The following is a 14,627-nucleotide window of genomic DNA, read 5'->3' on the forward strand; positions in this document are numbered from 1 at the left end:
CAGATGTTCACCCTGTTATTCATCAATATTCAAACATTCATCACTTATTATCATAAAGCTCTTCACAGAGATGTGGATACAAACATTTCCAATTTACAAATGGCCCCTATGTCGTGCCCACTGTTGCAAAACATCAAAACTCAACCCAAACCTCCCTCACCACAGATTATTCTTTAATACAAGTTAATGCTATCAAGATAACTGGGGGGCAAAGTAAAGCACACAGTTTCTCTAAATTCCCTTCCACAAAGGCTGATCCCTGCATTCCTAACTGCAAAGCACTGATACCCACAGTTGGAAGGTTCTACGAAAACAGTATTGCTCTGTCAGTAATAAATTAGATGTTAAACATTTGCCAGGTGTGGGGGTTTAGGCAAAGAAAATGAAGTTATTTTATCAAACTAATATTTTTACTCAATGAATGAAGATTCATAAGTTCTGTGCATTTGGAGCCATGTTCTTTCTATTTTATCTTTAAGAAGTGAAAAAGATGACTGCAACAGGCTACAGTAGCTTTACTTTCCTGGTGTTCTTCAGAATGGATACCCTGCATGATTGAGCAGAGCTGTGTTCAATTCTCAAAGCAATTTACTAGAATTGAGAACAGAACGTTTGGTAGACCAAGTTGTTCAGTCCTGGATGATTACTTCTTATTCCAAAACAATTACAATAAAGAGAAAATGGTTTATGTTCCTGTAAAAATATGACTGTTTCCAAATAGCAACAGAGAAACACATAGATACACATTCACAGCCACAGAACCCACTAAATAAAACTGAGTAAGTCCACATTACACCAAGAATTACCTAATTAAAACTCATTGATTTCTTTACTTTTCATATTTTTGAAAGAGCTATACAAAGTAGGATATATACCCTATGGTAATAGGAAATGTGCTTTTCCCCCATTCTGTATTATAAGCTCCAGCTCCATACAGATTAGGAGTAGCTGGTGCAATGCTGAACAGTGATCCAAGCAATGCAAGGGCGCTACCTGGGACTATACCTCTTGTAGGTTATTGGATCAAAGAAAATGAAAAGCCATTGCTTTTCACAGAACTTGTTCCACTGGAAACTGGGACTTGTAATTAAAAAAAAATCTCTCAATTGTGTTCATCATAGCACTGCAAACTATTTACTGACACTGCAAAAGGGGGACAGAAAGTAGCCTCAGTTTTCAGAGGTTTCTGCAACACAGCTTGCAGAAATCACTCACGCCTGTGGCTTCACCCCACCAAAATGCCTCACCAGCAAGCGACTGATCCGACAGCATGTCAGCCCCCTGGTCAGCAGCTGTTCTCAAGGCTTCATAAAAATACTAAATGTCTGCAAAAATCACTTTACTGAAAGGCAAAGGGTCACATTCTTTAACCTTCACAGTCTACAGATGTAAAAGACTACAAAGTACAGGACAGCGTATGACAAAGCATAAGAAAGAAAAAAAAAAAGAGCAAACAGAGGCTAAATGGATATTTCAACATCTGTATTCCTCTCACATTTGTGTCTCCAAGATGCCAGCGAGGCAGCTCGTTAGTGCCAAATCTGGTGAACGCTTTTTGGATGACGAGCACACCTGTCAGCTAGGCACAAAATGAGACCAATGGCTTACTCTGCAGACTGGAACGAGCAAGTGGCAATTATTTTCTGACTGCCTTCTAGAAACTGTCTTAGAGAACCAAAAATATTCGGAACCCATACCTACCTTACCTCTCGAGACAGTTTTGGACTACCTGCCCTTCTTCATCACATCTAGTCTAGCAATAAATTCACACTTGGCAAGTCAGGAAAAGCTGCAGAGGAGTACTTGTAGAAACATTCCAGCTCTACAGTGTTTTTTTTCTCGTGAATAGATATATCTGCATATAAAATAATTAGGAGCTATTCAAGTGCTGCGAGTTGAATATTAATACAAAACATCTGCTTTCACTGCCCATTTGTACTGAGGAGCACGTTGTAGTGTCAGGTTATTGTAATGTCAGGTTATTGTAGTTTATATGCTAGCCATGTACAAAAACAATTACTTTCAAATGAAGCTGACATCATTTGCCCTCCTGTGCCAGAGCTGTTCATCAGATGTCTTACCTCTGCCACGTATCACTTGATTCGCTCTGAATTAATCTGCTGGGTCATGAAACCCGCTCATTTTAAATTTTTAGAAGACTGTTACATTCTTTTAATCCTCTTCCATACTCTTCAAATGACTTTCAAGTCTTATTCATGGCTAAACAGCAGAATAGATTAATTTGTCACCTCAGAACGAAAAACAAAGTTGGAGAAATTGGATTTACTTTTGCAAAATATAACCTGGCAAACCCTTTTGGAGCAGACAACACCTTTTTGCTTTGTGCTTGCCTACAACAAAGTCTCTGGTCTGTGGTTGGATTTGCAGACACCACAGTAAAAACATACAGAGGAAATGAATTCAGGCCTTACTCAGGAGAAGCTGAAAATGGATTTATGTATCTGTGCATACAAACAAGAAAAGCCTGAGGTAAAAGAGAAGGCAGAAAACAAAAAAAAAAAAAAAAAGAAAAAGGAAAAAGGGAGAAAGCCAGCCATGCAACCAGTCCCTTGAACATGCTCCTTTTCCCAGCGTCACCAAGTTGCTCATGCTCACCAGTTCCCCAAAGGATACATCATTCCACCCACCTGCATCACCACTGCAAAATTAGATTTTGCTTGAACACTGGAAAGATCTGGAGACAGTCCTGGTACATATATGCATGTCTAGGACTACTTTCAGGATTTGAAACAAAACAAAACCTCCAAGATTTATGCCATCACTAAAACTGCTGCGAAGAGACATTACAGGGATATCTTCAGGGGAAGAGCCTGTTCAGTCTTTTTCACCTTTCCAGAAGCAGCCACGAGGTTATTAAAGATTTACTTCTTCAAGCTCCAGTCCCAGGTTACAATTAACATCCTGAGCCATAGGAGCTTTTCAAAAGCTATAAATTCTACTTAGGGTGCAGCAACTTATTCTTTGCCTTTATCCCACTTGGGCTAGTTATATTAAAAAGAGAGAAGTGAGGTTAGAGAGCAAAGATGTAAAGGGGGAGGGGGGGAGGAATTTTTCACAAGGAAAGGGATTTAGCCCTGCAAATGAGTTTTCTCCAGCAGTTATCAGAAGTGGCAAAGGTAGAGCTGCTGGGCCAGGGAAGCCCAACCCCACGGGGAGCTATAGGCTAGAACAAAAAAATCATAACCAAACCCACTGGTGGGGGTGTCAAAGGAGAGCCCCATACAGCCTCACCAGCTGTTTCCCTCCTATGTGCTCCCACACCAATCAAAAAAGCTACATCATGGCAGAAATTCTGCCATGTGCCCTAATAATTATTTTTTTTCTTTTTTTTAAACGGCATTTCCAGTCAGTTGGAGAAAGATTTACCAGAATGAGAATCCTTCTGCCTGAGCAGAGAAATGGGGAGGGGGGAGAAAAAAAAAAAACAAAAAATAAACCCCATATCAGAGCTGTCTGTTTTTACATACTATTAGACAAATAGAATACATGAAAGATTTAAATTCTGATCTGAACTTTAAAGAACATCCTGTTCCCTTGGGTAGCAGAGTTCAGCCAAGAGAATGCTTATCCACACTGACTACTTTGCATATGGTTCTTCTCAGTAAGAGCACAGAAGGCTCTTTTTATAAAAGCTCAATGTCTTTTTTTTCCCCCAGAAAATTTTCCAAGACACATAAAAACAGGAAGCTTCCTTGCAGAGTTAGTACCTCCTCTCTCTTTTTTTTAATCCAACAAACAAGAGGCCTTTTTCATGCTTACAAATCATCGATTGCTCTTTTAGCTTTAGAGGGATCATACCAGCAAAAATACTGCCCAACAAGTTACCTAGAAGCACAACCAGGTACTAATGGCAAATCTGCCCAGCAGCAAATTGTCACCTTTGTGGGGGCCATAGCCCCAAACAGCTCCATCCAGCCTTAAGCTGGCAAGGGGAGGTGGTGAGAAGCATTAGGCAACCTTGTCAGCATAATTCATGGAGATGCATATAAGACATTCAAAAATTACTATGCAGTAAGAGCTTGAAGTAATTTTACACACACCGAGAGCAATCAAAGGGCTTGACCCAGAGAAAGTATTAAAAATTCGTGGAAAAGAAGAATAAGGGATGTCTCTACTCCAATATCAGCTCCCGCAGCCTCTCCTCTCATCCGCTCCGCATCGCCTGAAAGCGCCGCTGCTGCGCACGCTGCGGACACAGCAGAGCCGTCTCCAGGTCTTTCAGGATTACCGGCTGTGTGTGGGGTCACTGGGTTTACCACATTTAACATTAAAGTCTTAACCTCTAGAACAAAGATTCAGAAAAGCATTATACCATAAGGAAACTCTTACCTGCCTTCCCAAATTCAGCCACACCTTGACTCGAGGTGAGTTTGTCTCTCCAGGAGCTCCCGGCTCCGTCTGAGCCTGCTCCAGCAGAGCATCCTGCTACCCCATCCCACCCCAAACACCACAGGCTTGTCCACTTAACCTAATAACCTGCCAGCCTTAACAAGCTCCACCTGTGCTTGCTCGTGGTACAAAGGCATTTGTGTAACCACTTCTAAAATACTTCGGATGGTGCAAGAGAGAGTTTTTCTCCCAGTATGATGAAAAATCTGGTGCTGTAATTTAAAAATACCTTAACATTGAGCAGTAGGTACCTGCTTCTTCTGAATTCTGTGGAAACAAGACCCAGCCTCATGATTTTAAAGGTGTTTTTTTTCCTTTCTTTGAAGGGGCTTGTTGAATCTATGCTTCATTTGCAAGGCTTGGAGGTGAGGAATTGATATTAAGTAGGTGTTAAGTGTTTGACCTCCCCTGACTACTCCAGTTGCTGAGTGCAGGAAAAGAAAAAACCCCAGGCCCTCCCCAGTTTCTCCTACTGACTCCAGCCAGAGCTCAGCTGTTCAGCAGCTCAAAATTTAAAGGTTTCTGCAACCTAACTCCATGACCCATAAACCTTCATCCAGCCAGAAACACCTGACACACCCAGCTGATGTTTTGCTGGGTAAAAAACTTCAGAATAAGGCGTAAGTACGAACGATTAATGAAGTGCAGAACTCCTTGAAATATGTTTTTTAATTCCCATGCTTTCATGAAATGGTTTGAGAGAAAATTAATATCTACATCTAAGTTCTTTGGAATGATTTTGCTTCTGCTACAACACACACATGCAGGCGTATGATTCAGCAATTAATGATGCTTATAAATGTTGTGATACCACTCTGTGCAGAGAGTAGCATTGGATAGTCTTAAGTAATTTTTGCCTAATAAAGTTAATGAAGTATATGTTAGTAGCTGGAGTATATCAATTTCTTCACTTTTATCACCACAATATGTATACGTATATAAAATCACTACCATAAAAATTTGCTAAACTCAATTTTTTCAGGTTTTCTTCCCTAACCCTTCTTACAACCCTGATCTCTGGTGGTGGCATGGCCACTTACATGGTAAAATGTATCTCTGTGATATCATCAGGGGCTTCACAGAAACGTGTGCTCTGGCTGTGTCCTTGAGAGCAAAGGATCATTTGCTATCAAAAATGCAGGAAAACTATGAAGGGAGAAAACTAATGAAGCAATGACATACTCATCAGGAACATAATCTGTGAAGTAGCCCCATTAAAAATACCGGCTAACTTTGTGCAGATTTAAAACTGTTATGAGTGTTAACAACAATTACATGCCTCATGTTTTTAGATTAAGGGTCTGGCTGAGCTAGCGACTTACTGCAGCCTTTTTTCTAGGGTCTTCTCTAAGTCTGCCTGCAAGCAAGGCAGAGGTTCCCAGAGGGTAGTCTGGGGAAAAGGCTGAAAAACTCAGGGGAAGAAGAGGAACTTGGGAGTCTTGGGACTCCCTAAAGCATCAAACTAGAGCAGCCATAGACCTCACTGCTTCTATTGGAGTCTGCCCTATACCCAGAACCACACCAGACCTGTAATACCAGCTTTCTGACCCTCATTAGACAGCCTGCTAAAATTACTGATTACCAGAGACACCCAGTGACTCCTGTGACCTGTAAGCAGTGGGAGAAAAATGAGGTTTCCCCTCCCCTTAAACATCAACCCTGCACTGAAGTTCTGCCTTGAGGTACAACGCAGCAACAGCCGAGCATCAAGCGCTCCTTGCCTCATCAGTCCTTTACCAGTCTGTCTGGAGCCTCCTTGAGTAGAAAAGCATCCTAAGAACATCCTATTGCATCCAACCAGGATAACAGAAGCTCGTTCATGCAAGAGCAAAGGCTGCTTGTACTTGCTGAGCTATGAGGAGCATCTGGCTGGGCTACCAGCAACCTCTTGCCGGGCAGTCGTGCCCCACTTCGGTCACCACGCAGGACAGGCTCCTCTTCTTGCAGACCCCTTCCGCAGAAATGTGTTATTTACTATAGTTAAAAGTTAATAAAATCTTCCAGAGCTGGGAAAGTGAGATACTGAAGACCTGACCTGTTCATTAATTTATCGTGCGTGTTTCACCTTCATTTGTTCTTGGCAATGTTTTGCATAGGCACACGCAGGTTTCTGAGCTGAAAACATGACGGAAAATGTTGGATTTACTCTATGCAACTAAAATACCAAATCAGCTAAGCCAGCTTCAGAGATTCATACCCTTTCAAGAGCTCAGACACCCACTCATTTATTATTCTATTTGGAAAATCTTACATGGTACTCAGCTTTTCTCCCTCTGGGGGAAATCAGCATATGGCAAAAGCAGGAGTAAAACATTAAACGCATTCAAGTGAAGTTTTGTTCCACTGTTTTAATTGCTCTAAGGTGAGGACATGATTTGCTGGAGGATATATTCAAACAAATCAATGAGTTACTATGGCTGCTAATTTTGAAGGTATGCCCCAAACAGGCAATTTCCAGAATTATCTCTCGGCTGCTTTCTGGATAGAAGTAGGACTATATCAAATGTACTGCATGATTCTGTATGCATTGTAATGAGACATTTGTTTATTATGACACCCTAAGTTCAGATAAACAGAATAGTGTTAATTAATTATTTCAGCAATAGATAGAATTGCTGACTGGATGCTACTGAACACTTCGGTGTATCATGAGTATTGTGCAGTGCGCCGCTGCCGCCTGTAGAAATCATCACAGATTAAAAATCCCATAGGTGGTTTCCTCTAAACTTTTTGCTAAATCCTCAGTGATCTTTCTACTGTCAATTATGTCACAGCCCCTAAATAGCAGCCATATCCCTTAACACTACTGGAATTAACTTTATTGACAGGAAAACAAACAGCTAAGACAAAAGGTAGTGGCCTTTAGGTTTTGTGTACAAATTTACTTTTCAGGGATTTGGGGGTGGGGTTTATTCCCCCACTCTTAAAGGCTCTATTTAACGTCTTTCATGCAGATTGAAGACAGTGACACAAGAAGTTTAGGATCTTAGATAAAATTCACAGTGGAATAGCAGCTCTGGCATTATTAGCCATGCAGACAGCAGGGTATTTGTGTGAATTTACTATAAAGGTAGTTAATTTTACATGTCCCTTACCACAGCGAAGATTATTGCATTTATTGCTTCCACAAGCTCCTCTCCCTTCCGCATTGCTGGATTGCATCTTTGTGTCCAAAGGAGCCACAGGAACCTACATATTTTTGTGTAAGACTGAATTTTCTGCAACAGTCTGAACTGATGTAGAATTAATATCTTTGCAGAAACCTGCCAAAGCTGACAGGTTAGTTAGAAATACCAGTACAAAAGTCAGTTCCCACAGAACTAGTTTTCTTCACAAAAACCTAAACAGATTCATCAGAAGAAGCACTTTCAAATATCTGGGGGAGGAGAACAGATTGGAGATTGAATGAAACACTTTCAGGATCATTCCAGAATAGGAAGGCAGTAAAGAAGAAAATAGCAGGCACACATGCAAGAACAGGACAAGGCATAGTCTTCAATGAGACAAGCTAATGCAGCATTTAAGAAAAAAAGTGACAGGAAATCAAGAAACAAAGCTGAATTCCCAGCTCTGACTCAGTATGTAATTCATTTCACCTCTGCACCTCTTTGCCCTGCCCATAAGATGAGCGTAGTATTACTTACTAGGCTCGATTCCTCACCTTAAGAATACATTTAACATTTTTTCCATAATTATGCACTGCGGGGCTCCAGAACGGTGATTTAAGTTACACAGTGCCTTTACTTTGAGACCATCAAGTGGACATTGTACCTGCAGCTAGTACTGATTGCTAGTATGTTAAGCACAATAGGATGAGTTTTAAGCAGAATACTCATTTCTTTTCTCACCATAGTAAACTGCACGTTTTCCAGTCTGTGCCTATCGTGTCTTTTATGCAAACACCTTGAGGACTGTTAGAAACACAGCTTCAGCTTCACAGCCCTCCCAGGGGCTAAGTGTGAAGCTGCAGCATTTCTTCAAAAGCTGGAGGATACATAATCCCCATCCTACAATAGGAAAAGGTGTTGTTTATAGCCCTGAATTTCAAAAAGACCTTCAACTCTCCAACAGCTTAGACTTACCCCAAAGCTACACAGGCCTCTTTGGGAAGCTTAACTCTGTAAAATTCAAAACATTTGACTGACTTCATTATAATCTGCATATTTCTGAATTCCCTCTATATCTTCCTAGTAAGCCATTTGCTATCAGAGCTGATGTCACACATCACCTAAACCGTGAATAAGTCACCAAAAAAAGTGTTTTCTGCTCAACTGGAAAGAGCATTCAACCTTGGCTTTTTCTGTAACTGAAACCTGCACACCTGAGGGATCCCAAGTACAGGCTCTATTCTTTTCCACAGTTACACTAGAATAAGTCATTACATCCAGTTATAATAGGTCAAAACAAATTTAGGGATAGAAAATCAGCATTGTCCAGTCAAACAATGTTCTTTTTTAAGAAAAACAACTTTAATATGAGATTAGCTGAATTCTGGCCAGGTTTCTGGCCATAACACTTGATTTGGCCATAATGGTTGATCTCTTACAGTAATTAATCTTAATTGGTACACATCACTTTGTCGCTTCATCTCAGTATGTGGTATAATACAGAGCTGAAATACTCCTGCACAAAGCGGTCTGCGAACTGACAGCCCAGGAATTGCTCTGTAGTTATTACAAGCAGCTTGGGGGCCTGACTCTGCTAGAAAAATTTATGCAGATGAAAGATTAGTTTGTGTTAATATAGACATATTTTTATGAGCAATAACAGCTGGTATATACAAAATTAACTTACACAAATTTGTCTTATTCATTTTTCAAATAAAGTCACCATCATAAAATGCTTTTTTTTTAAATTAAAAAAGGTTTAAAAGGTGAAAATCAGAACAAACCACAATTCTTTGCGTGGTGTTTCTAGAGAAATGTTGAAACTCTCAGCTTTGATTTCAAATGGGAAACATTTGAAAGACAGAAAAAACACTACCTGAGAAAGCAGCTCAATCTATAGCAGGAGTGAATTATTTGCCGCAGACAATTTATCATGAGAACTTAGAAGGTGTAGGTTTCTTCCTCTCAGAGAATGCAAGAGAACCTGTGTTCTCAGAGAACCTGTGTCATCTTCCTGTTACATTTACCCAACCACTTCTTAGGTGTCCTCAGTTAAATACAACCTTGAGTTTCTGTTCATTTCCAAACTATAATCGCTTCATGTCACACTATAGTGATCTTCTCTCTTACTCTTACTGAACTGAAGCACACTGCAGCTAGCACAGAGCGGTTACAACTGCCCCACAGCAGAACAGATACTTGTATTTTGTTGAATGAATCTAGCAGGACAAATCCCACATCCCGCAGAACGCACACACGGGATCAGCGCAAAAAAGTCAGCGATCAACGGGCACCACTTTTCTTCTGAAATCGAGTTTGTATCTTCCAGCCTATGAAGAAACAACTTCTTCAGCAAGCTGAGCTGTTACCTCTAACTCCTGCACGCAATAAAAAAGTAGTTTGCACGGTCACCCAGACCCACTGAAGTCTGTCAGAGCACACGTAACCATGGCTGTGCTGGCAGTCACGTGTAACACATTTGTACAAATGAAGGACAGCGTTCTCCAAGGAAGGACGGTGCAGCCATTCAGTACAATAAGGCTCAGAACAAGCTGTTGCTGCTGCAATGCGTTCACTAGAGAAACAATAGAAAAACAAAAAAACATGGCTTAATTATTTCATTCTTAATGCAATTTCTCCCAACAGATCAGGGCTAATAGTTTTTCAGCAAGTAACTAAAACAATCTCGTGAACAGCAGGATGCTCGAGGTTCTGAGTGACTATGCGATTTTTTTAACAATTACCTTTGAATTGTAAGTACTCAGAACACCTCTTCCAGTAACTTAGAAATCTGCATCCAAAGCTTAAAAAACAAAGATAAAAGAGAAATAAAGAACCCTTGTGTTTAAACATGTTTATTTCAGCATAACACAGAGCCTTAGCTAGCTACACTGCAGCAGGATTTGCAAACAGAAGTTACTGAGTCTTCATTAAATGGATGTTGAAATTCTACTCCCCTCTGTTCCCAGCCATGCAAATTTGTTAAAAACATCTCGCTAGGCTTAATTTCTTAAGTCAGTGTCAATGGAGTAGAAACTGACTGAAAATACAATGGAATACATGCTAAATCCATGATAAACACAGATCCCTGACAATGCAGAATAGCCCTGGGTCGCAATGATGAGTAAGGGCTCCTACATCGCATTTCCCAGCTCCCCTCTGCTTCAACTCTTCCTCCCATCTGTTTAAGTGTAATAAAACATCCAATATCGCACACACAGAAATGCAAGTTTCATATGGCAGGCAATCCTACAAGCAAAACAGAACACTGCAAGGACCGAGATCTCAGGCACACTTTGCAGTATCTGTTACAAACCCCTTCTTTCCGAGGTGTGCTATGACTGCCACATCCACTAGATGGGTTCAGCGCTGCAGCCAAAGAAGAGAAGTTCATTTGCTGTCTGATCACCGACCATTTGGAAAAATTGTGTTACAGCTGAAACAGTTCCACATGGAAGAGATTTACAGAACCGTAACTTTGCAAATAATTTTGAAAGCAGCAATCCTGGATATCAAGACACAGGATTAAAAAATAAAAGTAAAGATCACTCAATCCCTTAAGAATTTGCTAAACCACCTGCACGACAAACACAGCTCTCAAAACAGGAACAGGGTCAAACAGCAGATTCAAGACAGACTTGGTAGCAAACCTGATAATCTTCTAAATAACTAGTGTTACTTGAACATCCAGTCTTTTTTTTTTTCCTTGGAGGTTTCCTTTCTAAGCACTAACCAGACTAATTCTCTTTAGCTTGCAAAATCAGACAAGATCACAGCCTGAAGGGGAAAGGCTGCGGTGATAAATATTTAATGGACTACATCAATAAAATTTATTTTGCCAAGGAGAATGGAAGGAGCGGAAAAGCAGAGAAATAATTCATTAAAAGAACTTCAGCTTAGCAATGCCAGAAAAAAAGCCATGCTAGGAAAAAAGGATTTAAACACAAAGAGGTTTTAAATAGGTCAGAAGCTTAAGTACGATTAACACAGAGCAAACCAAGAGAGGTAAGTTTCAGAATGAGAGCACAGCAATCTGTGTAATTATTCCATTGCAAATAAATATCTCTTGTAGCTAGTAACAGTTGCAACCTCTTGCAGTACTTCATATTGTCCAACCTTTAAGATCTCTTTACTACATGAGAGTGTTGTTGCTCAAAACCCATTAAGAAGTACAATAATCACCTTGGGGTTTCCTTTATTTCTCAAGGCAAAAAGTCTTCCCTATTTTAAGTTGGATGGGGCAGTAAGTTATGTTTTCCATCAGACAAAAATGCCACAGCAAGAGTTAAGGCATTTAGTACAAAGACTCAACATTCTTGTACTACGGTGCTCCACGTAACTCAGCATAGAGTTTATTATTTGCAACTTCATGTAATCTGCAAAAAAAAAGTTTAATTTCTCCTTCCTGCCACTATTTGAAATCACATACAGTGACACAAGAGTACACATCACCTCGGTACATCTTATAAAAACCTTTTCAATTTAATGTCCCAGCAGGATGAGTAAGGAAGATCAGAAACTGTTGTGTTTATGCTAACTAAACAAGTCCCGGAGCCCATTAATCCTCAAGTTCTAATTCTAGATCTGCAATGACTTGCTGTAGGGCTCTGAACCACTGGACTGGAGTTTTTAATGGGTAAAGTGGAAAAGCAAATACTGTGCACAGAGCAGCACAAGGTCAGGACAAGCAGACAACCTCACCCACCAGCAGGGCTGCGAAAGGACACACGGCTCAGTACCACGGAGCAGTCAAACCTCCAAATAAGTGATTCAGGGCTGCCCTCTAGTGAAGTCATAAACTAGTTTCAGCTTCTAGACGTCTAAAACTTGACAAAATCTCGTTCCCAGGCAGATTTTAGCTAATTTGTTTGTAACAGAGGACTCCTACAGCAAGCATCTTAATAAAGTGTGCTTATGATTTAATTTTACTCTTCCATTCTAGGGAAAGTATTTACCTTAGGTTTAGCACTGCAGTAAGGTTAAACCCTGCAGTCAATTTAACATTTCCACAGCATTTTCTGCTTTTTCCTGATTTGTGAAATCAAGCTCTCATCTTCCAAAGAATCACTGGCAAAGCCATTTTAAAAACCCATTATATCAGAGAACACAATATTCTATTGTTAAAGCAGTATGACAAGAATTTAACATTATATATAAATTTTTTTATAGGGTTCTAGAATTAACTTTTTTCTCATGGTCAGAATACCTTTTTTGTAACATCACTTTCACTCAAGGCTTCCCAACTCCACTACCGGTTAGTGGAGCACGTTGGCTCTTGACGTTACTGCCCAAAAAGCTCCCTTACGGATGTAAGGATGTGTTAGTCAAAATTTGTTCTCAAAACCGGGGTTTTATCGTAGCAGATTCCTAGTTAACTTTTTGTTCACGTATTTGAAAAGAAAGAGGCGGCCACGTGAGGAATAAGGTGATCAGAGGTGTGGTATCTGCCATCCCATGAAGAACCAGCAACATAAGCCCTTGCTAGGTGACCCTAATGGTATCAGAATTTCACAACGGATTTGAAAACCAATGCTTTGCTTTCATAGAAAGAATGGGTTCTTCCTTAAGAATTAAACCCATATTACATGGAATTGTTTTTGTGACACATAGCAGGCAGTAAGCACAACCGAGGGTGGAGTTTCTCACTTTTTCCTTCGGCTGCCTTGAAGCTGTAGCTGGCCCAGGGAGCTGGGCTGAACTGCGACACCCACATTAACAGGGTTCCAGGTTAATTTGCTCCTCCAGCCAGCAAAATGCTGCTTCCAACCCAGCCTGAAATGAACCTGGCTGACGGAAAAGCTCAAGTGAAACGCGTGGAGCAGTGGTTACCATTTACAGAAAACAACTAATATCTACTCAGTCATCTGCTTACACCAAACATTGTAAAAAGCTGAAACAACTTGCCTGATAACTTATCAGGTACATTTATTAAGGAACAACATTGAAAACCACAGATGTTACAGCAGTATTTTTGAACTTCCATATAAAACAAACTGTTTCATTTTGCCAGCATACTTGTATCTGCAGGTTACAACACCTGGGGAAAGATCAGTACAGAGAATTTGTCAGTATCTTTCAAACATTTAGTTATCACAAAATTTTATGCAAGCTTTTATGCAGAAGACACACCTGGCTTCTAGTCTGAACAAGTTTAGCTTCCAATCATTAATATATTTGGGGTCAAACAGAACTACTGTATTACTATCAAGGCAACAGGGTCTTTCCAGTTTCCCAAGAAGAGGTTAAAGTGTACAATAAAATCCCATCTGCACTCAAGCTATGCTTGAAACTTCAGTAATTTATGTAATCTAAATTTGAAATTATGCAGAGTCATGTGGGTTCAACTTACATGACTTCATAACAGGATCAAGCCAAGTACCTGCCAGCCTACAGCTGTTTTTAACAACACTGCCTGTGAGTTTGATTTAAATATACTCAGATTTTTAGAACTGCTGTCGAGAGGACTGAGCACAAGTTTAGCTCAACTACCAGCTCCCTGTAAGATTACTACTAGAAAAGCAGAGATTGACAGGACAAGCCTGACTTTTGACCATCATGTGGAGTCTACTAGAGCAGTGATCCAGACAGAACAGCTTCAGACTACACAGGATAAGAACTTCCTGTTGCGTTGCCTCCTGTTGTGGAGGTAGCAAAATGAAAACATGGTTCCTCAAGACAATGTTGTCAACAGTTCTAGTGCTACTTTTACCTGAGTTACTGGTCCATTTTTTCCTCAATCTTCTTTTAAAAATCTGCATAATGTTTCAGTCTGAAAAAAAAGTCGAGACATTTTAAAGTTTTTCAGTAACCCATTGAGTGAAACAACACAAAGAAGCAACAAATTCAGCAGTGTCACTTGGAGTATTCTTAGTTTCTCTGAAGCACAGGTGCAGCAAAACCAGCAATTATCCACATGCTAGATTTAATTGAAGTGCCATTATAATACGCAGTTCAAGTTCAGATAAAGGACAAATCAAGATTTATTCACATTTTTACAGATTTTCTTGGAGGCCTTTTGGTAGATTCTCCATGTCACACTTTGTAATCATTAAAATCTCACGTTAAAAATACTAAGTTTTTTAAGTATTGCAAAATTACTTAGTTTAAGAA

At 40.1% G+C, this 14,627-nt stretch overlaps 1 protein-coding gene across 1 annotated transcript in view; it reads right to left on the reverse strand.

Moving 5' to 3' along the window:
* Positions 1 to 14,255: 14,255 nt before the first annotated feature.
* UTP18 (UTP18 small subunit (SSU) processome component homolog (yeast)) overlaps positions 14,256 to 14,627 on the reverse strand; it is a gene marked incomplete at its 5' end in the record, with an annotated part of 7,647 nt that continues 7,275 nt past the window's right edge. Inside the window, one exon of the mRNA XM_009878157.1 lies at positions 14,256 to 14,286. Within this exon, the coding sequence (XP_009876459.1) occupies positions 14,262 to 14,286 (25 nt within the window). The remainder of the gene's footprint in view (positions 14,287 to 14,627) is intronic.

Source organism: Apaloderma vittatum, unplaced genomic scaffold (genome assembly GCF_000703405.1).
Source record: "Apaloderma vittatum isolate BGI_N311 unplaced genomic scaffold, ASM70340v1 scaffold19151, whole genome shotgun sequence".
Classification (NCBI taxonomy): Eukaryota; Metazoa; Chordata; class Aves; order Trogoniformes; family Trogonidae; genus Apaloderma; species Apaloderma vittatum.